Genomic DNA, 27,973 nt, shown 5'->3' on the forward strand with positions numbered 1-27,973 from the left:
CAAGGCCTGGACTGGGGATTGTTTCATCCTTTCAAACTCTAGCAATGAGGTTACTCCTGCAATTCCAAAGTTACATTAGCTGCTGATATAACACCACTGGACTGAAGGCAACCTTGGGAAAGATGTCCTGAATGCAGCTGTGCATCCCGCTTGTCACCCGCTGTTATTTAATAGCTGTCCATCGTAATAAACTCCCCAGCTACCCCTTGGTGAAGCTCAGAATGCTGATGTTGCAGGCTCTGTAAAGAGCCATTGGGTGGATGGCATTTAACCAAGGATGACTTTGGTACCTTGTGTCTTTCAGGACTTTGTCAACTCCACAAAGAGGCCTTTTCCATCTGAGCTGGAATTAGTGGAGTTCAAAGAAAAACCTGAGGAAACTCGACAGAAGATCAACAAATCTCTTTCGGAGCTAACTGATGGTGAGTACAGCTTAACCTTGGGGATGCTCTTTGCCTCTTTGGAGAAAGAGACCTTTGTCCTTGTGGCGCCTCTTTACTAATGCTTTTAGAAGTAAATACATAGTGAAAGCAGTGGAACTAGACCTACTATTTGTATCCATAAGGAGTAGCAATGTCAGCCTGTTTTGAAATCATGAACCTTACTACTGCAGCATTTCTGAAGGTGGAAATGTGAGACTGGCCTTGCATTAGCCTTGGGGAAAGCTGCTCCCATTTGACTGCAGCAGGACAGTTTGGGAGAACAACAGCCCCTGGCTGTGGAGCTTCATAAGTGCCTGACATGAATACATCAAACCCAGGCCCTGATTTCCTTTAAAAGCTTTATTGTAATTGGAAGTACTTGCTGGACTCTGAATTTCAGGCTGTTAATTAATAGCTCAGCTTAGCTCAGCTCAGCTGAGACATGCGTCTCTTGCCTTCCAGTGGAAATGGGGCTGCAGGCACTTCTCCCTCAATACTGAATACTCAAAACACTTAGCTGAGTCACAGGAGATGCTCATCAGTGACCATGAGGGTCCCTGGGCAGAGCGTGCCCAGTCTGGGGGGGGCAGCAGTCCAGCCCTGGCCCATGTGAGCATGCAGCGCCCATAACGGAGCCTGCTGGCAGCCTCTGCAGCGGTAGCTCTGGGGTCGGTTGCTGCCTGTTGCCTTTGTGTTGGTACAAATATGAAAACATGGGTGCATGAGTCTGGGCCTTCCCAGGTTGGCACAGGTGCCCATGTGGAAGCACCTTGCCCTGCCTGTGCAATTCATGCATGACTTTCCTCCCCAGTGCTCCGAATTCAATGTCTTTTGTGGCAGTGCTTGAACAGGTCTAAAACAAAGCAAGGCATGGGGACAACACTTCCATGTCCTTTTAGAAGTCTGTAACAGTATTTGGTTATGAACTGTAATCAGAGCAGCGCTTTTTGTTATTCTCGTTATTTTATTCTTATGTATCAGTCTAGAAATGAGTAGCTGCTAACCTGGAACTTCCCTTCGTCTTGCTCTCCAAATGACAAATGCTTTTTCGCTTACACCTGTTGATTTCACTGAAAATTCAGTACCTTCTTTAAGGTACTGAACAAAAGCAGTAGACCTGTTTTTGATTCCATGCTACATAAGCCAAGGAATCATTTTGAAGATCTGCCTTGATCCCAAATCTCATTTCAAACATTAAGCTGCAATCTTAAGTGAGTGCTTCTTTTTGGAATTTTCCATTGGAATTGAAATATTTTATCTGTGAGATGCAGGACACAGATTTTTTAATTTAGTGAAATGTTTTCATATTCAATTGAAGCAATGGATATACTCATAATGAATTGGTGTTTTAACAACTATCTTAAACCTGTTCACAGGCAAAATGGAGAATATTTTGAATGAGGATAGTGTAAGTGACCAGACTCAGATCCTCCTAGTCAATGCAGCTTATTTTGTCACAAACTGGATGAAGAAGTTCCCAGAGGCAGAGATCAAAGAATGTCCTTTTAAAGTCAACAAGGTATGTTCTGAAAAAAAAGAAAGAAAGAAAAAAAAAAAAAAAAAGAAAGAGTCTGTTTCCACTCAATAAAATGCAAATTTTGAGCTAAGGAAATCCCAACAAGAGAAAATGAGAAATGTTTATTGTTACCATGTCATTCTTAGGCTTGTCTAAACCTATATTGCTGTTGCAGCGGTCCCTAAACTGGTTTGCTCACTGTGTTGTTTTAAAACTTTGCTGGTGCTTTCACATCTGTCTTTCAAAGGCCCAGTGTGAAAACTGGCTGTTCTGTTAGTATATTTAGACAACAGGAGCTGAGTACAAATGATCAGAAGCAGCCTTGCTTAAAAGGAGGTGCACAATCTCGTGGGTAGCATCTTCCAAGAGGTTGCAGCGTGTACCAGAGGCTGCATCACACACAGAACCAGCAGGGGTGAAGCACAAAACATGGTATTTATCATCGTCACAGAGCTAGTGAAACATCTACATCTGTGGGATCCCTCCGAGTAAACCCCTGAGGTGCCTGACCCTCCTCATCCCTCTTCATGGATGGCACCTCATTAATCTCCCTCTTTCCAGTCAGGCTCAGGACTGCAACCTTCTGTGTATCAGCCCTGCTCAGGCACGAGGCCCAAGTGGGTGCAGCACCTATGGCTGTTGTCTTCAGGAATCCATGACCAGTGATGAGTATTATGGTCAGACAGACAGCTCTAAACCAAGTTACAAAGCTGGGCAACATATGTGAGATAGAGATTATACTCCAAATACATACCTACCTACCTATGTGTATATATATATATTTTCAGTGAACTTGAAATGTTTCTCATGCACATGAGATACATTTCAAGTTCACTGAAAATATTCATAGATTACCACATCAGCCAACAATTTCAGCTAAAAAAGTTTTTAAAATGACAGTCAGCATTAAAATTAAGTGAAACATCTCAAGTTTTTTTTTCCCTGAAGTAACATTTTTCTACTGATTTTGAATTTTAAATAAGTTTCCAGGTGAACAGAGTAGCTTGTAAATCTTATTTGTGAAATAAAGAGTTTTGTTTTGGTTTGTTTCATTCATGAAAAGCAAAGACATTGGGCTTTAGGTGAGCCTGAAATTTCTTATTCTGTTTCAGCTCCTGAACCAAAATATCAATTACTCGCATTAACAGCTTGACCTTCACTGTTGAGAAGTGCTCAGCGCTTGACACTTACTGGCATTACGATGCCCTGTAGACAGTATAGTTTGTAGCACTCAGTGAAACAGGGCCACTGATATTAGGCACATCCCCAATGTGTTGCTATTGTATTAAGTAGAATTCTGTTCTACTTTTCTTCGGAAAGCTGCCTACTGTAAAAAGCCAACAGGATCTCTTGCAGCTGGTTTCATTACCTAAGAAAGCCAACAAATTCTCATAAGGTAACTCAATGTACCACTGCCATGCAAGCTTACAAACTTTCCTCTCTTGCCGTCTTATCTGTGATTTAAAAGGAATGCTAGATTGTTTTCTCTGATTTTGCAGACTGAAACTAAACCAGTGCAAATGATGAATCTGGAAGCTACTTTTTGCCTGGGCTATGTAAAAGAATTAAATGTTGCTATCCTTGAGCTTCCGTGCCTTAACAAACATATAAGCATGCTCATTCTGCTGCCCAAAGAGATTGAAGATGAGACCACTGGCTTGGAGCAGGTGAGAGAAAAAAAAAGAATTGGTATGATGCTTCCTTTGGAAACAGCCCACTTATAATGCCATATAGTTATGGAATGCTTTTGTTATTTAGATGCTATATAGAAGAAAACAAAAAGTAAAATCCCTGTGAATTTACCTTCTCATTCTGCTTCTCTGTTCCTGATCTCATATTTGTGACATTGCTTTCATTGTGGCCAACTGTGAAGTTGTGAACAAGACTTTGTTTTAGATAGGGTGTGCGTAGAAGACAATGTAAATTGCAGAAGGTGCCCTTGATGCACTTTAGGAATCTGCATCAATTTGAAAACCTGGACCCCCCAAACAATTTTTCATCTTGAGATTTTTTTTCTTGCTTCAGTAGAGTGCTTAAAGTCATACTTACTGGGTACTCAGTAGTGCTGACTTTATTTATTCTAGTGTCCTCGTTTTTTCAGTTGATGTTTATCCATGATTTATTTTACTAAGGCCTTACACTTTTCTAAGTTTTAATTTTAAGCAGAGGTGCCTGACAATGAGCCATTTTTTATTATAGTTGCATGTAAATTTGGAAACAAGTAAGACTTTTCCTAAAGAACAACTATTTCTTACGTAACTCATGAAAATTTAAAACATATTTTCACTTCTCTTCAATGTTTAAGGATTAAGAGACAGATGATCAGGCAAGTCTCATTTGTAATTTGCTGCAACTGTTCATAAATTCTATAGGCAGAAGGAATCTGCCTTTGCAGCTGTAAGGTACTTTTATATGTAGGTATAAACTACAGCACACACATATCTTAACATGCAGGTGAGGCCTTTCCTGATAGCAACTTGTTGTGGCCCCAAATTCTGCCTCCTCACTTCCCAGTTTTTAAAAAATTGCTCAAACAGCTGTGTGTTTGGTTGAGATCAGGCTCTGGATTTGGAGTCTTTTTCTGTCCCAAATACCAGCGATTTCATTACGGTGTAGGGTCAGGAATCAAGATGTTTGGATCTGCCAGCTGGCCAGGTGTAACCGGGGTAGGGACTGTCTTTCTCAGGTCCCTTCATGTGGTTGTTGAGGCGATTGCGTATTGAAAGCTTGTAAGGGGCTAATGGTCAAAGCATGAACATGCAGTGGAGCTGCTCCAGAGACCTATCCTATGGATTAATCATACTTGCATTAATATAACTGAGAGTATGTTAACCCTGAATGCTACAGCTGTGAATTCAAAAGCAAAGGTTGCCTTTTGGACTTTATTTTTGGGGGGCTTGATAGGAGTGGGAAGTTCAGGAATGGTCTCCCCCCTCCCCCCCATCCGCTTTTTCCTTGGACTGCTCATTAATTTCCTTTGTTCCTTTATGTCTTCAGCTGGAAAAGGCACTCACTCCCGAGACATTATTACAGTGGACCAATCCCAGCATGATGGCCAACACCAAAGTGAATGTATTTCTTCCAAAGTTTAATTTGGAAGGTGATTATGACCTGAAGCCACTTCTGGAAAGCCTGGGAATGACAAATGTATTCAATGAGAGTGCATCAGATTTCTCGGAGATGTGTGACACAAAAGGTGTGGTTTTGTCAAAGATCATCCATAAAGTCTCTTTGGAAGTAAATGAACAAGGTGGAGAGTCCCGAGAAGTCCCAGGATATCGGATTCTGCAACACAAAGATGAATTTAAAGCTGACCATCCATTTATATTTGTGTTTAGGCACAACAAAACTCGCAACGTGATTCTTTCAGGCCGATTCTGTTCCCCTTAAGCAGGGCTTATTCATTATGAAAAAGCACACTTACATTTATGGTGGTGGATGTTCCTGTAAAGCTTGGCATCCTGACTATCACCTTGGAAAGGAAATCTAGCAGGTTCATATATCAACTGGGTAAAACAATGTACTCTACATATGCAGCAGAACTAGTTTATCTCCTTATGTTTCATCCTCTTAAGCTGAAGGATTCCCACTGTGAAGAACACGTATTTTACTGAGAAGTATCCCAGCCTCAGCAATAAGTATATTTTGTTTCTCTGTGGTAAAAACAAAGTGAACTGAGAGCTTGTTTTACATAGAGCAGAAGCTGGAAAGGGTTCTGGGAGGAAAAGCTACATTCCTGCTCCCTAGCCAAACCACTCTCCCTCGTGACCCACACTCTGTGGATTCCTACTGCCTAGAAGGGGAAAATGTGGACATGTGATGTGATAGCCCTCCTCTTCTACACTCTGGTGGCCCAGGGTGCCCTACCGGACCCTGCCAATGCCCAAGTTCTCCAAGTTCTGCAGTGTAGCTAGACAATTCAGGCTAGCATCAGAGTTTGCATCTGCAAAACAGCAGTTGCACTGAGACCTGTGGATGCAAGAAGCAAATCATGGTGACAAAATATCTATGAGACTCTTCAGCGTGAGCTATGTCAGTTTGTATACTGGTGATGATGGACTCTTGCGTGGGATTTTTTGACTCATTGCCTTTCAGATATGGAAGATGGGACCAGTTCACTGAAGAGCCCTGTTGTATATATCCTGAGAAAAGGAACATTACACAATTCTAGGATAGCAAACAGTTGTATTGATAATGGAAGTGCCACACTTTTCATGCACAGATTGTCTGCCATTTCTAGTTCTGGATTCAGCTCTAAGGAGACTCAACTACTTGATGTCTGAGGCACGAGAAAGAAATAAAGACTGTAACTTGAGTGAAATTGCCATTGTAATTACCCATCTCCAAATTCCATATGAAATCATGGTAATCAGATTTCATTTCTATCTGAAGACTGCCTGCTGCATATGTTCAGTACTGGTTTACCTAATTACTGTTCAGAATAAAGCACTATAAAACCCGTGTCAAATGTCTGCATACCTCCAGTGTCAGCCTGTGTGTTCACTCTAGTGTGATCGCTGACAGTGTCGGAGTTCACTCTTGACCTCCAATAAATGATAGGAATGGGAATGAACAGATTCACTTAGGCCACAAAGTCAAAATAAAAAAACTAAATCAGTGCCTGGATTGTCCTTCTGGATCATATAATGATAGGTCCCAATAAGGACTGTGTTACTAGCTGGTCACAATATGCAGAGAATTCAATTATTTAGCCTCAAAAAATATGAGCATTTTACTTGAGAATTCCTTTTGGTGCTTTAGGTCTGAAAGAAACTGGAAAGAGATTTCTAAATAAGAACATGCAACCCCTAAAACGCAACAGCACGGTGGTTATTGTGAATTTGGAGACAGGGGTTCCGTTTTGATTCTTCACCTTGCCAACCCACAAAGAAGCCTTTAGTCACAACGATTCAGTGGTTTTACCAGTTTCCTTCCCTCTGTGGACCTTTAATAGGCTCTAGCGCAGTTTAATACCACAGGGTTAACTGGAGTCGTTGGCCCATATCTTTGAAGGTACTGAGGGGACTAACTGCCACCAAAAATAATGGGAAGTGAGACCCTGCAGACCTCTGGGGGTCTTTGCTGATACACATCAGGTGTCCTGATAGTGGATAGTAGTCAGAAGAATGCAAAATACAGCAATTTTCAGCCCATCCTGTCTGAGAAGGAATCACCTGCAAAAATGTTTACCAGCTCAATAACCTCAGTGACAGCTGAACGACTGAGAAATGTTTTATATACCCCACCACTGTCTGATCTGTTTTAGAGGCTGGGGTCAGAGTTATCCAGAGCTGTCATCACTGTGGTTTCTGCTGGTTCTTCTGTAGGAGGTGGGTCAGGGCATTGCACATGGGGTTGACGACCGACTAAGCAGCTGTATAGGCAGTCCATACATAGGCAAGAGGGACTAGTTGCCTATAGTCTGTACAGTTTGTTTGTGTTTGGGCACCGACTCTTTGTCAGGTAGTTCCAGTTGTTCAGCAGGCCATATCACACTTGTTGCTACATCTGTGCTAGTCTGCTAGACTGATGAAAACCTCTGGCAGATTGCCCCATCCCTTTTTTTCTGCCTGCTCAGACATCACTTTCAGCTTTTTCAGGTTCTGAAAACGTTCCAGTCCAGGAGCCAGACTTCATTCAACAGAGGTCATACTCTAAGTGCTGATCAGAGCATTTAGCACATCCACGCAAATTCATGTAAGCATGTCTTCTCAGAGAGTTCCTTGTGATAGCTTGGCCAGGAAGGGTTATCCCATGAAAGCAGAGAAACACCGCCTCAGGGTGGGGCCCATCTTTCTCCACCCCCTGACTAACACCGAGGTATCCCAGCCTAGGCAAGGCAAGCAGATGTTAGAGATATGAAGCTGTCTTAGTTTATGGAAGGCAAATGTATTTATTGGTCATTTATAAACAGAATAGCTTGCCCATGCAAATCTCAGGTGCATGTTTCACTTCTGCCTCTTCTCTCTACCAGTCCTCGTACGAAACCTAGCTGTCTTGCAGCATGTAAGGGAGAAATATCAGTAAGGCTCCTGCTGGTGTGAGAAACTCTGTTACCGTCTATTGTTTGGTTCCACCCATGCTGGCCTCTGAGCCTTGGGCAAGAAATTGCATGGGAGGACATGGGAAAAAGTGTGTGGGAGCTTGTGTATAGAATGCTTATGTGCTGAAAGGTGTTGGTTACGATGGAGAAAGTGAAGATAGCTGAGGACTTGCTCAGATCACCAAGCTGCTCCACCCCACCTTTCAAAAGAGCATTACTATCCAGTGACGGGTGACAGCCCTGGTGGAAAAAAGCAAGCTGTGGCTGGCTTTTGCAGGCAGCTGCAAACTGCAGTGTTATGTGTCTAGTCATCTCATCACCTGCTCAGCTGCACAGTCATTGCCCACTGCCCGCTCCCAGCATTTTGTAGAAGAGAAGGGAATACATCTTAATGTCTTGTGGTAAAAAAAGTTGTTTGTGGGGAAGAGCAGTTTGGTTTTGAAACTTGAAAAATGCTACGTAGAGCCAATTGGCCCTACTGGAAAAGCAGTACAGTTTTGAACCCTGAATATACTATCCTAAGGGCCTAGAAAAGACAGAATTTACACATACATTTGATATTTCCTGAGGCAAAGCAGTTAAACTGATGCCAGGGAAGTTCTGAAGGACTGTATGTGCTGAACAAGTAAAATAGATCAGAGGAGGAACAATATTAATATAGGAGGGAGGGAGAAAGCACAGAGTTTGGAAGAAGAAAAGTCTTGAAAGGTACTAAAAAATACTTAGACTGTCACTAAAAAGAGGCTAGGACTCATAAAAGCAGAAGAGAAAAAGATACATGGTAAGGCCATGTGCAGAAATAAAAACAACAAAACAAACCACCCAGATAAAGAGACAAAGAACTGAGGAGGAAGACTAAGGAACACTACACTAACGTGCAGGAAGGAAAAACAGAAACAAAGAAGTAAATGGCAAATGGAAGCGAAAAGGCAAGGAGAAGAATAGGGGTAACAGGAACACTCATTTTCTCATCGTGCCTTGCATTGTTTACAAATCCCTCTTTCTGGCTGGAGCAGCGGAGGCTGTGAGACTGGGGTAAGACCATGGCAGAGGAGCAAGGAACAGCAGAGCCAGCGGGAGCTGTGCCTGAGGGAGAGGGTGGCCCAGCGCTAGGAGGGAAGTGTGGGAAGGGCGAGGTGGTGCTGGGAGCCCCGCTTCCTCTTTCCTCCTTTCTCCCCTCACCATGTCTGATCCCTCAAATATCCTATGAATCCAGAGCCAGCTTTATGCTTTGTAGGAAGAAAGAAGAGGTGAGAAAGAAAGAGAAATTTGTCAGAGTTGCAAAGCCACATACAACCTTAGAGGACTTAATTTGGACCCATGTCCAATTTCCATAACCCAGTGTTGTACCTGAGCTCGGGGGTGCTGATTAGGGGAGATCAAACACTGTGCTGGTGTAGCTCCTTGCTTCCCATCTCTTTACCTCCATCTCACTCTGTGCTGGAGACATAACCTATATGATCAGCCACTCCTAGCTTTCTTTTATTAACTGCAATGATTTAAAAGAATACCCCCTGGCTGGGGATTCTTGTTACAGTTCAAGGAAATACTTCTTCCCCTCTCTAATTAAGCTGCTTCCATACGCACAAAGCTGACTCCTTGCCTGAGAGAGAGAGATGGCTGTAGGCAACGTAAAGCTCCTGCATCTCCCATTCATTTGCTCTATGTTGGCAAGCAAGCTCAGCTCCAGACAAGGACTCTCTGAACCCTACCGTGAACCCTGCACACCCCTGTGTCCAGACCAGCCCCCATCAGACTTGAGAGGGACTACACACAGCAGTACAGCCATGGATCTCCAGGGTTAATGCCCAGTTTTCCTGCTGAGGGTGACTTGGCATTGCAAGCAGGAGGTGTTGCCAGCAGATATTGCCTGCCAAACTTGTTGGGCAGCTTTGAGAGAAATACTATTAGCATATTGCTAGATATAGGTTTCCCAGTCTTCTGCAGGAAACTTCATGTTGATGGCATTTGCATTAAATTGCAACATGCTGCTATCATCAACAATTGGTTAGAGGCTGAACTTTCCCACAAGGGAGTGGAAGATTTTTATAATACAGTATTCACAAGAACATGCTCCAGAGCTCAGCTATTGTGCTCTTCATTTAACCTCTTCGGGCAAGAAGGTAAGCAATTATTTATTTTTTTTTAAATAACTTGTGATTATTTTTTTTTTTCAGATCCAAAGAAGTCCACATGTTTACAGGTGGGATAGAGGGGCAGATACCTTTACAGGCGGCAGGCAGCAAAACACACTGCTAAAATTCAGCTGGCTCAAGAGCTTACACAAAGGGAGCTGGTCTTCAGTGGGATGTAGATGGGGAATTTAGAAACACATGTCCAAAATGGTGAATCCAAAGATTCTTGCCTAAATTTCACAGACTTTGGAATCTGAAATATCCCCAGGATCTCTCTGCCCATCCTGAAAGTTCTGATTGTCACAGGACTGATCAGCTCAGTGGCTTATACCAGAAAGTGCCTGCTTTTCTGCCTGTATCTCCAGAAGGGCTGAAAGGCAGGTTCTTTCCAAGCACCTCTACCCACGCTGGTAGAAATGGGCTTCACATGAAGTGATGGTGCTGATGACCTGAGCAAACTCACCCACAGAATGGGAGATAAAAGTTAATTTCCCTTCTTTACTCAGGTTTTCATGGCACAAGAAAAAGCCTTGACATGTTCACTAGGCAAGAGGGCAGGCATGTAGTTTTTTGACTGGGTGCTTAGGCGTTTCCCCTGTACCCTGATCCCTGCTGCCGGGGGATTGTTTATGTTCTTAAACAACAACTATATAGGAAGGGTGGAGTGGTATTCAGATTTTGTTTTGTTAATGGGGATGCTAGTCTTCGCTATCAACATATTAGCTCCTGGGTTTGGCAGTGGTGTTTAGAAGCTTGCAGAGAAGCCTGTGCAGTACACACAGGCACAGCAAATAACTTGCCACAGTACAGCTCATGACAGACCAGTGTACGTCCATGTCTATTTATGCAGGAATAATTGGTCTAGAAAAAGGTAGAAAAGATACTGGAGGTACTAAGGCAAAATAATAAAAGCAGTCAGAAAAAGCCCTTCCTGGCATCAAAGTAGCAGCCTGAGAGCCTAAGTTGTTTGGAAAATGAACTTGGTTAACATTTCCTTTGAAAAATTACTTTGTACTGAAAGGTATTGGTTTTTAATTTAACGTGTGTTACCTTGGAAATATTTTGTGTCACTTAAGGATGATTAGAATTTCTGTGTTGTGGGAAATTTCATTTTCTTCATGTGCTATTTGTCCCTTTCACTCAAATCAGTGCAGAAACACTTGGAAACGTCTTTCTGTATGAACGGTCATGAAAAATAAGAAAGTCACTTCTACTAATCAGACTTTTTATGTGAGGAGACAGTACTATCTGGCATGTTGTCCTGGTTTTGGCTGGGATAGGGTTAGTTTTCTTCCCAGTAACTGGTACAATGCTGTGTTTTGGATTTGGTATGGGAATAATGTTGGTAACACACTGATGGTTTCAGGTGTTGCTAAGTGATCTTTATATTAAGTCAAAGACTTTTCAGCTTCTCATGCTATGCCAGAGGGAAGGCTGGAGGGGCATAAGGAATTGGGAGGGGGGACAGCCGGGACAGCTGACTCAAACTAGCCAAAGGGATATTCCGTATCATAGAACATCATGCTGAGTATATAAACTGGGGGGAGTTGGCCAGGCCCTGGCGATTGCTGCTTGGGGACTGGCTGGGCGTCGGTCAGCGGGTGATGAGCAACTGTACTGTGCATCACATGTGGGGTTTTTTTTCCTTGCACTTTTTTTCTCTTTCACTTTTTGTTATCTCCCTTTTCATTACTACTACTACTACTACTACTACTACTACTACTACTACTACTACTACTATTGTTAGTAGTATTACATTTCACTTTGTTTCAATTATTAAAGTGCTCTTACCTCAACCCATGGGGTTTACCTTTTTTCTGATTCTTCTCCCCATCCCACCAGGGAGGGAGAGTAAGTGAGCAGCTACATGGTACTTAGTTGCCAGCTGGGGTTAAACCACAACACATGTGCTCCTTTTCTAGGATAGACAGATGTAATTTATGAGAATTCTGTCTTCCTTTGTGTATGAGAAATGAGTGTGTATTAAAGCACCATGAGTGTGTATTAAATCACCTTAATGGGAGGCAGACTGGAGAAGTAAAACATGCGATGGGAATTATCACGTGGCATCAGGGAAAACAGGTTCCTTCTTGGTAACCTTGTATTAAATACAGAATAACCTCAAAACCAAAGCTACAGCTCTCTTAGACTTCCCACCTTATTTACCGTCTCCTCCTGTTAACTGCATAATATAATCTAATACACCTATTAATTATGATAGCTTTGAGCACAGCTTTTTATTCTTTGAGAGTTTTTGTTTTGGTTTCATCTACCCTTAGCTGAAAACAAATTGTAAAGAGAGAACACATCATGAATAGTTATAGAAGTGTTTGTCCTTTCACACAGCCATGGAATAAGTTTATCATCTTTACAAGGTGTCTGGTATATAGTGTTTTCTTTTGAAGGAAGCTATACTCCTGGGTAGCTTCTTGCTCACATGTAACAGCTCCAGCAATTTCCATCTGACGGACTATGTTAAAAGCTATTGAACCATCATGCAAAGCATTTTGCTTCATCAGCTGTAAAGCCCCAACCCTGCTTACTGTCTCCCCACTGTTGCTAATATTCAGTGCAGGTACTTCAGCTGGTGTAGAGCAGCAGCTATGATCTTCCTGTAATACTTCTTTTGATCTTACGTCTTCTCTCCTTACCATCCAAGATTTTTAAAAGTAATGTTACCATTGGTTGTCCACCATGTAGGTGTTCTTCAGGCTCCACTGTCCTCGCAGTAACTCCAAAACTCTCACTGACTGAATGATTACATGGATTAGACATGTGGCTTTATGGTGTGGAATCATTCATACACTCATGCCTGCCCCAATTTAGATTAACAAACTTCACTAAATCCTTTCATTCTGCAGTAAGAAAGTTCCTCCGCCAGCCCACACCTCCCCTCCCTTGCTTTCGGTCTCCAGGGCAGCTCTCTAAGTAGTTCCCACTCACAAAACCATGGAGTTGGCTGTAGTGTTTGCAGCTGGACATCTGCCTGAGGACAGCCTGCAGCTTTTTCTAAAGGAGTCACCACCTTGGTACACCAGGTACTTGCTTTTAAAACCTGTTCTCAGCTCCTGGGCTGTCCCTCCACTTGGCTTGGCAGTCTCTCCTCTCCCTGCAGGGTGGGGTGGAGATGCCTCCTTCCTGCTGAGGAAGTTTATTAACTCTGTTTTTTCTCCTTGACTTGTTATGAGGTTTGGGCGCACCTACAATATGCCTCATGACCTACATTTGCTGTGAACAATTTTACAGCTCCATTTCAGATCCTTCAAGATGTGTAGAAGTAGAGCAATACAAACATCAGCGTTAAAGAAGCGCTGCGTTTTGTTTTCAGAAGGTTCTGGGTAGTAGGCAATAAAGGTGGAAGAAAAGAGAAATGATTATTTAGTGCAATGTCTTTTTCTTGTGGTAAGATGATTGTGTTATTAAAAGGAAAATGAAAACCATGTTTCATACAAAGACACAAACAGCAGTTTTCATAACTAATGAGGTATAATCCATCTTTAATTTGTTTGTTGAGAGAACCTTTTGGGTGTTTCTCCTCTCTTTTGCCCATTTCTAGTGGGTTTTTATGTGACGTACTTCTGGACTTCAGGGTAAAACAAATGTCCCGGTGTCAAACGTATATGAACTTTTTCTTTCAGCATCACAGGTTCTTCCCCATCAGAAACATGATGAAGCATTGATTATTGCTGAGCTTTTCAAGCTAGTTGAAAGGCAAGAAGCATTTGCTTTTGTCACACGTGGCACCTTCATATATTCAGCAACTTGACTTTCCAGCTCTTCCAAGCCACTTGCAGCAATCTGTCTTAGGCTGAGTCTGTTTTCTTGTGGGCTGAGTTCATTCCCATTGCCTCAGCACTCGCTGTGGGCTAAGGTGGCTTGTGCAGACAAATGCTACCTCTCTGCTGAGCCACATCAACTCCCAATGCCCTGGTAACTTCTGGTGCTTGAGCTCTGGCTTCTCATGCAGAGTTCATGTCTAGCTCATGGCTGGGCGAGAGGTAGCACACACTCTGCATCTTGAGGACAACACAAGACATTTTGAGTAGCTCTTTGAGTGAAGAAAACTCTGTGAAGGGCGGGCTGTCTGTGAGGGTGGGGACTGTGGCTGTGGTAGAAGAGCTCATTTGGAGCTCTTCCCTCAGTAGGAGAGCAGGGTGGCAGGAGAGCACTGGCTGGAAGGGGATGGAGCACCAGGTAGCCCCTTCCCAAGAATGCTCTAGACCCCACTCAAAGGGCCTGCTGGACACCAACAGCCCAGGCCAGGCTGTACATCATCACCTGCTGATGAAAGATCCTCAAGTTCAGCTTTGCACCAGCATCTTCACATCCTTAGCCTTCTGGTGGCCCAGGCTGGAGTTCCTCACATAACTTAGCTTGCAGGCTGCAGCAGCTGGGCAGCACAGGGCTGAGGAGCACCTGCTGCGCCGTGGCCTTCTGCAGGCTGTGAGGACAACAGCCCAGCTCTGCACTCACCCGTTTTCGGTGGAGGGGAGCTCTGGCAGCTCGCTATGGACCTGGCCCACACTTGTCCCAGTGCAGGCTGAAAGCCAAAGCCAGCCAGGTCTGTGCCGCAGGAGACACAGGGGCCTCCTCTCCCTTCTCTCTGTACTGTGGCTGTGTATTTCCCCCAAAACAAAGCATCTTTCTGGAACACAGGCCACAGCTACTCATCTCTCCGTCTGCAAGCAGTCAGGAATTTATGCTTTGCTTTCCACACATTTTTTCGGGTGTGCTGCTGAAAATACAATTTTATGCTGAAAGTGGTGTGGGTATTTTGGGGTATAATGATTCTAGAAAAGCTCATGTGATCCAACTGGTATCCACACAACAGCTTTACGATACTTCTCTTAAGGGACAGGAAAGGAGTTTCTAAATCCCTTTTTTTCAGATAGACACCTGCTTGCAAGGACCAAGCTGGAACTTGGTCTCAATTTGCTCTTAACCAAGTGGATTTAATTTAAATGACACATGGGAAAGGTATCAGACCGTAACATTTTTAGTACAACAGAAAAAAGTGATACGGGTCTTGTCGTATCATTGAGCAGGAATTTACAGACTTCTTTTCAGGGCTGTTGAGCTATCGTTTTGTTTGGAAATTTTAATTGTATATCCTGCCTGAATCTGTGGCTCCTGGAAAAAATTATGAGGAGTGAAAAAGCGTATTTCAAACTATTCATGTTTCCGAATGTATGTCACTCTCCATAGCTGTTAATGACCTTTTTTCATATATGAAAACATTTCATTAATAGTGATTATTTTTATGAACCTTTTGCTTGAAACCCTCATACCACAGCTCTGGTTACCAGACCTGGTTATATGCAGGCATCATTTCTGTCACTAAGTTTCTGTTACTAATCCTATGTTATTACGAGAGGAAAGAGTTGATATAACTGTATAGATCAAACTAGTTTGGAGAAGGAAGGTGTTACTCCACAGCTGACTGATTTCAATACCATGGTCTAAAATAAGATACATCATGGGATAAGACAGAGAAGTGGTCCTTTCTGATGAATTCACATATGTTGTGAGTGTGGGTCCCTTTTCCAGACACTGTGTCCTTGCACCTGCTACATAGTGTGAACTGACAGTTGTGTGCAAGGTTGGCTGTTTCAAACTCTCAGAATTTAGAAAACATCTATAATTTAGAAACCAGCTATGGGACAATCTCAGGGCAGACAGATGCTTCACAGTGTGGTCTAGCTAGGCAACAAGCTGCATTAAATTTCTTCTTTCTTTTGTACTCCCAGTCAGCAGCCAGTTCATGATGGGATCCATTTCTAGACCAGTTACTGAGTTTTGCCTTGACCTCTACAATAAGCTCAACAGAAATGCAGAGGACACAAACATAGTCTTCTCTCCAATGAGCATCTCTGTTGCGCTGGCCCTGGTCTGTCTAGGTGCAAAAAACAACACTGCTGCTCAGATAGAAAAGGTAAGTAATTATTAATGAAACACGCTAAGACGCTTCCACATTGCTTGCTGTTCCCTTAACGGAAACACCAGGCATCCTAGCACAACACGTGTGCAAGGGTCTCATAAGAAACAAGCACAAATAGAAGCACAGGTGCTGCCTTCACAGTAGTGCTTGGTGCTTTTATGATCCTTGCTATCTGCTCGTGTGTGTGCCCCCACGCAGACTCAGGAGCACGGACCAAGAGCTGAATGAGAGGAGGCAATACACCACAGTGGGACGCTCTGGCTTTCCCCCAGCCTGTTGCCAGAATACCAGACTTCGGTTCAAAATTACGGGCAGATGGTTCCTCTCAAGGTTGCTGTGAGAATCCTGAAAGTGTGAGTCCGGGTAGCAGCGGGGAGAGTTGCAGAAACCTGAAGTGCTTGCAGCTGGATGTCTGGAAGCATTAACTCACTTATCCCTTACGACATTCAAGAGTCAAAATGTCTCTCACCTGCAGAGCTCATAGGGACCCAGGTGGGCAGGGAGGAGGTGAAGAAGGCCACATCTCTGATCACTGCACCTTTACACCCTGCAGTATAAGTTCTGCTTTCTGCAGTTTTTCTTCTCCTTCCTTGTTTGTGCCCATGAGTGGCAAAAGACCAAGAATCCTGAGGCAGAGGTTCTTGTCAGTAGCTGGCTTTGTACCAGTAGATCTTCATCCATCGTATCCTAACGCTGCTGTGTGCACAGTCTGACTGCTGGGTCACCCACAACCAAGGTGGACTTACCCTCCCCATGAGGTTTCCAGGGCATGGTAGGTTGGCCTTGGCTTGTCAGGAGCTCACCCAGCCACTCTGTCGCTCCCCCTCTTCAACAAGGAGAGGGAGAGAAAATAAGATGGAAAAAGCTTGTGGGCTGAGATAAGGACTGGGACATCACTCACCGATCACTGTCGTGACAAAACAGACTTGACTTATTTTAGAGCTGGCTGTAACCAGTTCTCTTTGACATGGGGGCAGCCCCCAACCTCTTCGTACAGAGGCCACCCCGACAGCCCCCTGGGTACCATAACCTTGCCACATTAACAAAATGCTCAGGGATTCTTGCTTATTTTTAGGAAAGCAATGGAGATCCAGTATCCTCAATAATAATAAAAAAATAAGTCTATGTATGATGCAACATTATAATGGAGAAGAAGCTGGAAATTTTTCAGTTAAATATTTGTACATTAGAAACAAGGACTGGTTTCCATTAAGAGCACTGTGGTTTTAATATATTTCCTAAGCTGATGCAAAGATTAAAAATGATTGCAAAAAGCTGGTTTTGATGTTTTTAAAGCAAGCTATTTTTCTGTCTTTGCCTGAGACAGCTTTTTATTTTGAAATTTAAGGTAACTGTAGCAGTAACAATATAAATAAAATGTAAATATTTTGAGGTAGTGGAGAGTACCATTTTGAGGGATTAAGTGCAAGTTCTTTTTGGTTTGCTAACACAGAAATGTGAATTTGAACACAAATAATGAACAATTTCAAGTCTGTCATTTCAGACTGACTGAAGCTGAGAAAATATCTTTCATAAATCTACACCATTTATCCAGAATAGCATAACAAATCTTTTAAATAAGGAAAACGTTCCAGTTACAATTGCCCTAATTTGTCATCTTCGACTGCAGGTGCTCCATGTCAGGAAAGCTGCAGGAAGAATGAGCCTTGGGTCTGATCTTGAGAGCGCAGCCCCAGAGATGGAGCCAGAGCGAAGCCAGGAGGGACAGCCTTCCCTCTCCCAGGTGTGTCCCTGTGCACCGCAGCCCCATCCTGACTCCACGGCAGGTCACTGGGTGTAAAGCCCTGGAGCCTGCCACCGCAGGGAGTCACGGTCACAGGCAGCCTGCCTCACTGCTGGGAAATGCCTGATGTATTTTACTAAGGGCTAAGTCTTCCATGAAGTCAATACCAAAGCCTTCAGTGATCTCATCTGAAGGAGGATCAGGCTACAAAGCTTAGACTAGCTGATTTAAAAATCAATACAGCAGGAGTTAGCCCTAGAGTGTAATCTAATTAGGATGCAAATTAACAACCGAAGCTATGTGGGGGAATTATAATTGTTGTGTTTGTAATATTCCCAGTGTAACAAGGATGGGGACCTTGACCATAAAGCATTCCAGGCACTGCGTTTACAACTACAAAACCTTGGTGAAAGATATGTTTTAACCCTGGCCAACAATCTCTTTATACAACAAGGATTTGAACTCCAGCACGTAAGTTACCTGTCTGCTGACAGCTGTGGCCCTGACCTCAAGCTTCCCTGTCACTGTGAGCCTCGCTGTTGTCCCCCTCACGTTTATTTTGGAATACCTGATGTGCTTCTTGGGGCTTGTGGGAAAGAGGCAAGAGTGTCAGCTTTAAGTTCTTTTGTTTAAAACAAAACACACTGTGGATATCAATGGCTGTAGAGCAAAGACGAAGCAAGAGTCTGTTTGGGTTTGGCATATGTCTGCACTTAGCTAGAGGCACGACTACAGCCAAAAAATGGTTATTCAAGCTGTCAGCTACTCGCTCCTGGGCTTGCAGGTGGCACAGCTGGGGCAGCAGTAAGCTTGGAGAGGGCTGAGCACCTGAGATGTTACACAGTGTCATGCATCGGGCTGCTGCACTGAACTTCTTACTCCTTTCTTACTGAATGACAAAGTGGTATCTAAACTACCTAGTATGGATAACTTGCTAGTCACATCTTGGCTTTTCTATCAATGATTGCTGTTGAGTGATACTTAAGAAATGAACAACACACCTTGCATCTTCTCTAATTTTTTATTCTTATCTGGACCTCAGGCACGCAGTTCTCCATGGGAAGACTTTTTCTGGCTTTCTTTTTACTTATTTACTTTTTTTTTGCCTATGCAATAGAATAATCTTCTTCAAAAATTCTCTGAACAAACTTCAGATAGTTGCTGAAACATCTACAAAATGAAATTTCATACATTATGTATGAAACAGCTATGAAATGAAAATTAAATTTTGCTTTATGAAGTCAACAAGTCCTTCACCATTTCTAAAATAGTTCTGAATCATTGCTTTCTTTCAAAAGTGAATTTTAAAGGATTTGACCAATTCATAATCTTTATTTTGCTTTACAGAAATTTCTAATGTGCACTAAGGAACTGTATGGAGCAATGCTGCAAACGGTGGACTTTCATGGTGCTGTGGATGCTGCCAGAATAAAAATTAATGCTTGGGTTGAAAGTGAGACACAAGGTAAAACAAAGCAAAAAACACAGCCATGCTATCATGTAGTCTGAGTCCAGCTCAGCCTCACACGGGGCACCAATTGTTGCAGCACAATCAAACTAGTAGACTGCAACAAGTCTGACCTCTGGAGGAAGGAGATACAGCACAGACAGAATCTGACCAACGGTAAAGCCTTGTTGCAGTCTACTAGTTTGATTGTGCTGCAACACTATCACATCTTTCTTACACTGCTTCAACAACAGAAATTCCTCGGTATGAAAAGTAAAGACTTGTTCACGTTTCTGGGTGTTCAGTCTTATGCTGTTTGAAGACAGTTTTTCTTCCCATTCAGTCTTGAAATATTAGAGTCCGTTACCAGCTAAATTATTTCTGAATTAAAGGTGTGTTTGTTGTCAAATACTTTTGTATTCACACCCTTATGCCTGGCATAATTGCAATAATACCTATAAGACTTCACCAGACAAATTGCTTCTGCAAACAGCCCCAAATGCATATACAGAACAGCAGGGGGTGGAAGCTGTGAGCTTCATGGTGAGACTGGGAACAGCCTGGTGGAGGCAGGGAGAAGGATGACTGAGGACCTGGTTATATGTAGAGCAATGCCCACGAAGACAAGAGATGTGACCACCAGTGAGAGTCACTATCACAAGCGACAATCAACCAGCTCTTACCTTTGACAGGCTAGCACGGGCCATCGGCTCTTGCTGATTAGACCAAACATGATAGATGCCATTTTCCTTTAGTTTTGCCAGAACCACAGTAGCAACAGGATGAAAAGTTTCTAAATCTTCTGGCTGAACAGAAACCAGAAATTACTGGGGGACAGGCAAATGGATCTGAAGGCTTCTGTAATTTCTCATTTGCTCATCCCCTGATCAAACCTGTCCTTCTACTGGCAGAGCAGCCTGTGACTGGTGTGGGAAAGAGCTGTTAACCCCAGCTGGCTCCCAGTAAGAGGGCTGAAGGTTCTAGAGCCACCTTGTGCAGTGTTAGGGGCCATTGTTGCTCTGGGTGCTCATATGAAGACTGTGGACCTGCTAACTCTACTTCAGCTTCTGTGTAAACAGTCAAAAGCTCCACAGCTGGTTAACTGCTGCGCTTGGTGCAAAGGGAAAGATGCCCTCATATAAATCAAAATATGTGACTCATGGTGCTACCTCCTTCCCCATGGTTAATGTCACCTGACAGCGACAGCTGGCTAATTTGGTGACTCCCACTCTCTCCTGTGCTCCATGGGTGGTAACAGTGCAGAGTAATCTACCATTTATTTCCATATATTGTCCCTGTCCTTTGAATAAGCCAAGAACTAGATTTCTAAATTTCTCCAAAACTAAGTCCACAGACAACTAATTGAATCTCAGTCCAGAGTCTTAATGACAACTAACAAATACTTGTGTATTCCAAAATTTCCTTTAGGTAAAATCAAGGAACTCTTTGCTCCTGGTGTGATCGATGCACATGCATTGCTGGTGCTAGTGAATGCAATCTTCTTCAAAGCATCCTGGGAATACAAGTTTGAGGAACAAAAAACAGTACAGAAAGATTTTAAACTGAATCAGGTACACCTGCATCCTGTGAACCTTAACATTATTTACCCTAGATACTGTGAGCATTGCAGCAAACATAACATAGAAGCACAATGTCCAGGGCTCAGCTGCCCTGTGAGCAAGATGTGGGTGTGCTGGGTGCTTAAGCTGCCTCTTTTGTTGAGTAGAGATGGCAGAAGGGAGTAGAGATGGCAGAAGGCTAAAAAAAAAAAAAAAAAAAAAAAAAGGGAAAGTGTAATCTTTACTGAAAAAATATGCAAGAGTCAGAAGTTCTAACAACTCAGAGGAGTAGTGCCTGGCAAAACAAAAGTGCTAGTCCTGATTTGCACTTTTGAACATAGTGGTCATTACAGGTAGTTGTGACAGAAGCAAATCTGAACATCCCATTTCATGTAGACTCCAAGGGGTCATTCTGGTGTTTATACATTTCATACATTTTAATATTAGCTACTCATATGAGAGATTAAAACAGACCAAACAAACTAGGCCAGATAGTAACAAACTACAAAAATACAGTTGCAATTTGAAAAAGGAGACATTCTTATAGGATATTTTCATTTATTTCTAGTGTCTGCAACGTTTGAAAGTTTATTTTAAATATATTTTTATTTTTTAGCCCTTTTAGCTGCTATAGGGATATCACCTAAGCCTTCATTGTTTAGCTAAGGTATTGTCAGTGTGGTTGCAAAGTTAGTGCTTTAACAAGCACATTCCTCCAAGTATTGTGTGTGCCCTTTAAGTCTAACAGATATTATCAAAAAAAGACAATAAAAACCATTTATTTTCATTTAATTCAGTTTTGTCTTCTTTCCGTATGTTGGTTTAATAATCTATCAGTTCTCATCCATAACAAAAAAAACCTGCAGCAGATTTAGGTCTGACCTTAAGTAGCAGTGCTTTGTATGAGAAAAAGTCTCTTGTGAGTGTTCCTCATATATCAATGTTAGCTAACTGTAAAAGGAGACTTGAGCCTTCATAAAGCTTCCAGACAATGCCATCACAAAAAAGGCAAGACAACAAGACCTAGAACTGGATGCCTAAGAAAGGCTATGATTTTGCTCTTAACCTATTTATTGCTTCCTGTCTAAAAAATTAGTCTGATAAATGACAGCTTGATTCTTGCAGTGCTATTTCTTTATCCCAGTCTAAGTTAGGACCTGCAAATCAAACTAGCATCAGTCTGTTTGGAAGTGCAATACTATTAAGCAGTTTCACTATCTGATCGACTACAGGGAAAGTATTTATTGGGTTAGGTGTCGTCCCCCCCCCCCCCCCCCCAAAGAATTATCACCCTTTTTAATGCATGGCAAAGCTGATGTTTTGTCAGTCACTGTTGCTGTAGATGCAACAAAATAAAGAAAAATGTCTAGCTTCACAACAGTTACTGCTGAAACCGTGCCGTGACTACTGATATTACACCTATAATAAGTCTAAATGTTAAGAACTGTATTGCTTAAGTGACCGTATAATTTTCTTTTAAATAGAATGAGAAAAAAAGTGTGCAGATGATGTATCAGAAAGGCACATTTAAATTTGGCTACATTGAGGAGATTGGTGCTCAGGTCCTTGAGCTCCCTTATGCTCAGAAGTCACTGAGCATGATCATCCTGCTGCCAGGTGACATGGCTGATGGATCTACCAGTGGGCTGAAGCAGGTAAGGCAGTATATACCAGGGACTATGGCTGAAAGCTGGTTGTCTGAATTAAGGTGGGTAGAGATCTAAACTTTTCAAAGCTGCCTACCTATTTTAAAGCTCTTTTTCCCCCCCATCTTCTAGATTGAAAGCACAATGACCTATGAAAATTTAATGCTGTGGGCGGCTTCCGAGCACATGTTTGAGACAACAGTGGAGGTATACCTCCCCCGATTCAAGCTTGAAGGCACCTTTAACCTCAATGAGGTATTACAAGAGATGGGGATGACTGACATCTTCACTGAATCAAAAGCTGATCTTTCTGCAATGTCGTTTGCAAAATCCCTGGTGCTGTCAAACGTTGTCCATAAGACGTATGTGGAAGTCAATGAGGAAGGCACCACAGCAGCAGCTGGTACAGGAGCTGTCATTGTGAGGAGGTCCCTTCCTCTCACAGAGGTGTTTATGGCTGACCACCCTTTCTTATTCTTTATTAGACACAATCCCACTAATACCATTCTTTTCTTTGGCAAACTCTGCTCACCTTAAAATCTTAAAAATTAAACAAAAAAATTTTTAAAAAGGGATGTTTTCTAACATTGTGAGAAACACCTGGATGAAAATCAGAAATTGTATTTTTCCCCAATGCATTCTTAATCCTTTGACAGCTAGTTTGTATTTCAAAGTAATCACTGCGACCAGTTTAGCTTAGAACCCATCAAGTGGATGCTCTGCCACTAGGCTCTTTGATTTGCAAATATTGATCTGAATCCAGAATAGGAGTAAATTTTGCCTTAACCTCGCTGCATACAAGTAACATTTTATTTTCTCAAAGCCCACATATGTTCCTGTATTCCTGCATCCATATGCATTCCTGCATATTAATGATGGTGACGATGGAGTTGAGGTTAGAAGGGACCTCTCTGGAGGTCTTCTGTTCCACCCTCCCCTGCTCAAAGAGGACCATCTACAGCCAGTTACTCAGGACCATGTCCACATGTTTTTTGGTTATCTCTAAGGATGGAGACTCCACCACCTCCCTGGGCAACCTCCCATATGCGCCCCCTAAGTTCTCAAATCATTCTGAAGAGAATCTCGCATGCACAGTGTCTGCAGGAACAAGATACAAAACCAAACATTTCTAAAGATGGTTAATTATTTACGTAGTAAAGAAGGCTGCCTCTTATATGGGGATAGATCAACTTACTTGATTCTCAAAGAATAGGAGAAAAATGGTTAAAGCACCCCATTGAAATTACTGATGTGGAAAATGGTAGCCATGAAGTTCCAAGAAATGTGTTTACTTTCTCACATGCTGTTGTCTGGTGAACTTTAACAATCTGAGATGCAGATCTGGAAGACAGGGCTCTCTCCATGCTCTAAGAAATGAAGAAAGGTTTTGTAAAGGGCAGTGGAAATCACAGTTAAACATAACCTGGGAAAGTTTTTAGTCTGTGGGGGAAAAATAAAACTTGCCGCTGACTGATAGGAAGAGATGACTGCTAATTTGCTGGTTTGATATAAGCAATGTCTTCCTCAGAGGGATTCTGCATGAGATTCAACAAATTAATGTTTGCAACCTGTTTTATGACCCATGAAAAGGAAAATATGCATTAGCTTTTTGCCATATAATTGAGTATAAAGCACCCTCATTCATGATCACCACAGCTTATGCACCATAAGTTACCTGGGGCCCTTTGGACAAGAAAGTCTAGGAAATAAGAGTGAATGATAACTGAACAAGAACAGGCAGGAGCAGGGCAATAAAAGTCAAATAAACAAACTACTCTTGACTGTCTAATGTGAAGGTGCAGTATGGCTGCAGCAGTCGTTCTCCAGGCTGTGTCCAAGTTTTCCTTCTGGAGGCTGGCAGCCCAGTTTGCCTATTAGATGATGTTTTTGTTACCTAAAGCTGTCATCATACAGTGTCAACATTCCCCAGGGAAGTTCTGAGTGCTGCAACCTCAAAAATCAACAATGTTTCCGAAAATGCAGAGACAGGGATTCCTGTGATGAAGTGCCAAATGCCACAGGGGAAAAAGAACTTCCCTTTATTCCTGTCTTTTCTCAGAAATGAGTACACAGTCCCCAACCCCCAGCATATTTTTCAGCACCCTTGAGCTAAATCAGGAGTTTCCAACCACACTGTGGTTTAGCAGGGGGATGGATCTGCGCTTGCTATCAGTGAAGAATTCAGGAGCTTAGTTCTGAAAGTGAAAGAAACAGAGGAGGAGGTTTGCAGTACAAGTCTCGGTTTAACACCAGCTAAGCGGGGCCGTTCCTGTGCTGCCAGAGCATGGGAGCTGTGGAGGCATGTGGTGATCCCTGTGTGGCATAGGAGATGTATCTGGGCTGTTTCTGGTGTGCACAACAGCAGCAGTTTTACTACTGCCACAGTCTCATGAACTATGAAAAGGAGACTGATGTCATGAAGGAAAAGACCAAATGTCTGTGCAACAGGTTTGTTCACATTTTTTTAACATTTGGCTCAAACTCTACTGAAGGCAGTGCCTCTCTCCACTAATCCCATCCTTGCAAACAAGGTACAATGCCTCCTTCCTCCCATACCTTGCAGCTTGCCAAGGCAGCAGGCACCCCCTTTGCAAATGGCAAGGTTCGGATGTGTTTACTGCTCTGGCCTGAGCCCCCGGGGTTGGACTAGGTGTTATTTAAAGGTCCCTTCCAACCCAAACCCCATTCTATGGTTCTGTCTTGTACGTCAGTTAGCTGGATTTGGCTAACTCCACTGAGCTCAGATCAATTATTGATTTGCAGCAGCTCAAACTAGTTTATAGTAACCACGTTGTATCCCGTATCTCAAAATATCTGAGTCGGTAAAAACTGGAGGAGTTATTAGGTGTTGTGTCTTAGACCCAAAACATACATATACATTTTAAAATCTCAGTTTCCCCTGACTTTAATGTCCCTTGTTATACTTATTGAACTGTGTAGGAGTTGTCTTGTTTTCCTACTCTCATCTGGAACTGGAAGTGGGAGAAACTCAGCTGTGATTACAGTAATGGTTATTGGCAAAATATATAGCTTTTAAGCTATAAGTTGAAGTTCAGTGCTTATGACTTGAGACTGGCTTTAAATACATGATCACTGTTGCAAGTTTCACTTTCATAGTATCACTTCTAATGTCTGTGTTCAGTCTGAACTAAATTTGCATGTGGTTTCCTCTCCATGCAAGACAAGTGGTGGCAGTAGAAATTTACACAAGTCTGCTGCTCCTCTGAAATTTGGCATGGTGCGTTTGGCTTGCAAAGTGTTTCAGCTTTCTTCTCCAAGCTGCAGGCCAAGCACAGAGCCTGGCTGGAGGCCTGCAGCTCGCGGTGTTCCGCAGGGGTCCCTGCTGGGTCCAGTCCTGTCCAACTGACTCATCAGTGACCTGGAGGAAGGGGCAGAAGCGCCCTCAGCAAGTCGCTGACGATACAGAGCTGGGAGGAGCGGCTGATCCACCCGAAGGCTGCGCTGCCATTCAGCGAGGCCTGGGCAGGCCGGAGAGCTGGCGGAGAGGGACCTCATGGGGCTCAGCAAAGGCCAGCGCAGGGTCCTGCCCTGGGGAGGGACAGCCCCGCGCACCAGCACGGGCTGGGGCTGAGGGCTGGGAGGCAGCTCTGCGGGGAAGGACCTGGCAGTGCTGGTGGGCAGCCAGTTGCCCGTGGGCCAGCAGTGTGCCCTGGTGGCCAAGAAGGCCCACGGGACCCTGGGGTGCGTGAGGAGGAGCGTGGCCAGCAGGTCGAGGGAGGTGATCCTGCCCCTCTGCTCGGCCCTGCTGAGGCCGCACCTGGAGCGCTGGGTCCAGTGCTGGGCTCCCCAGTTCAGGGGAGACTGGGAACTGCTGGAGAGGGGCCAGCGGAGGGCCACGGCGATGGTGAGGGGGCTGGAGCACCTCCCTGGTGAGGAAAGGCTGGGAGAGCTGGGCCTGTTCAGCCTGGAGAAGAGAAGCCTGAGAGGGGACCTTATCAATGTCTGCAAATACCTCAAGGGCGAGTGCCCAGAGGCCGGGGCCGGGCTCCTTTCAGTGGTGCCCAGCGACAGGGCAAGGGGCAATGGGCGCAAACGGAAACACAAGAAGTTCATTCTAAATGTAAGGAAAAACTTCTGTACCTTGAGAGTGACAGCACTGGCACAGGCTGCCCAGAGAGCCTGTGGGGTCTCCTGCTCTGGAGACATTCCAAACCCGCCTGGATGGGATTTTGTGCAACCTGCTCTGGGTGAACCTGCTTTAGCAGGGGGCTGGACTATATGATCTCTAGAGGTCCCTTCCAACACTGACCATTCCGTGATTTTGTGAAGTGCCTCAGGACTCTTCAGTGTATCCCACACCCTCACTGTAATTCAAACACGTGTCTCCCAGGAGAATGTACCAAGCACTATCAGGCACTAAGTTTTAGCACAGGCTGGGTGGGAAAAATGCCCACCTTCCTTTTGAAGACCTTAGGCTAATGAATGCAGCTTAATGACACAAGATGAAAACACAAGGACTGATAATTTTGCAGTTCAATAACTGTATTGTAGATGTATTCTGGTTTCCAGTCTCTGCTCCCAGGATATTCTTGTTTTAATCCAGTAACACAGAAAAAAACATATGTATGTGGGCGACTATCCTAACAATAATGATATAGAAGTATTTCAGTCTGTATCTTTCTGATAGCATGAATTTTCCCTCACTTGATTAATACCTACCTGGAAAAGAAAATAGTGAATAAAGTACTTCAGTTGTGAGTTTCCTTTCAGCTCTTCAGAGGGTGCTGCTGTGCAGCTTTTCCATCTGAATCCTCAGGCACGAAGGTCTATGTTCTTACTTAGGAGATGGTGTGTCACGGCTTTTGTCTAAGAGCATTGCCACCTACACAGCTCTTGGATTGTTTTGCATTACTCCCTCACTTGACTGCTACAGTTTGGAGACAGGGTCCAGCTTTTCCGTACATTTACTGGCAGTTTTAAACACACTGGAAAAACACTGCTGAAGGACCTCTATTGCATATCCTGATGGGTTTCTTCTTTTCTTGTGCAACAGCTCGTGAGGCAGCTAGCTTTTGGCACAGCACTCATTGCAGCCTGCAGCCTTGCAGCACCAGCCACAGCTCTGCCTCTGCTCAAACCCTTGACAACCCCTTTTCCAAAAGACTGCCACCACAGCCTGCTTTGCTGTATGTCACTTCTCTCCCTGCAATCTGTCAGCACAAACCAGTCCCAAACACAGGCCAGTGACGACCAGTCCTGCCTTTTCCACAGCCCTCAGCCTGCCAGGTGAGAAATTCTTTTACTAAATGGTAGAAGGGCAACCACTGAGGGGAAAGGCTTTCTCAATCCAGAGTTTCAATTATGAAACCTAGGAAGTCACCTAGATCATATTTTCAGATTATGTTAATGCACCCATCATGTGTTATCTATATGGGGGCTTAGCTGCTGGTCTTCTGTGAGAAATACAGTATTCTGCCCGGAGCAGTGCCGAGCACGGTGCCTGTTGGTCTGAAATAAATGCAGCACTCAGCCCACAACCAGCCCCAAGACACCAGGGGGAAG

General features: G+C 43.5%; 2 protein-coding genes across 2 annotated transcripts in view; both read left to right on the plus strand.

The window, feature by feature from the left end:
- Positions 1-11,841, plus strand: part of SERPINB5 (serpin family B member 5) — a 33,649-nt gene extending 21,808 nt beyond the window's left edge. The window contains exons 3-6 of the mRNA XM_080377851.1: positions 305-422; positions 1,799-1,941; positions 3,438-3,605; positions 4,936-11,841. Of these exons, the coding sequence (XP_080233977.1) occupies positions 305-422; positions 1,799-1,941; positions 3,438-3,605; positions 4,936-5,328 (822 nt within the window). The 3' untranslated portion in view covers positions 5,329-11,841. The remainder of the gene's footprint in view (positions 1-304; positions 423-1,798; positions 1,942-3,437; positions 3,606-4,935) is intronic.
- On the plus strand, positions 11,837-27,851 carry LOC308059883 (leukocyte elastase inhibitor-like). The gene is made up of 7 exons (XM_080377850.1): positions 11,837-16,048; positions 17,685-17,798; positions 18,138-18,269; positions 19,146-19,263; positions 20,674-20,816; positions 22,289-22,459; positions 22,583-27,851. The coding sequence occupies exons 1-7, from the start codon at positions 15,878-15,880 to the stop codon at positions 22,985-22,987; spliced, it is 1,254 nt and encodes a 417-aa protein (XP_080233976.1). The 5' UTR covers positions 11,837-15,877; the 3' UTR covers positions 22,988-27,851.
- Positions 27,852-27,973: the final 122 nt, after the last annotated feature.

Source organism: Falco punctatus, assembly GCF_963210335.1.
Source record: "Falco punctatus genome assembly, chromosome: 3".
NCBI classification, from domain to species: Eukaryota; Metazoa; Chordata; class Aves; order Falconiformes; family Falconidae; genus Falco; species Falco punctatus.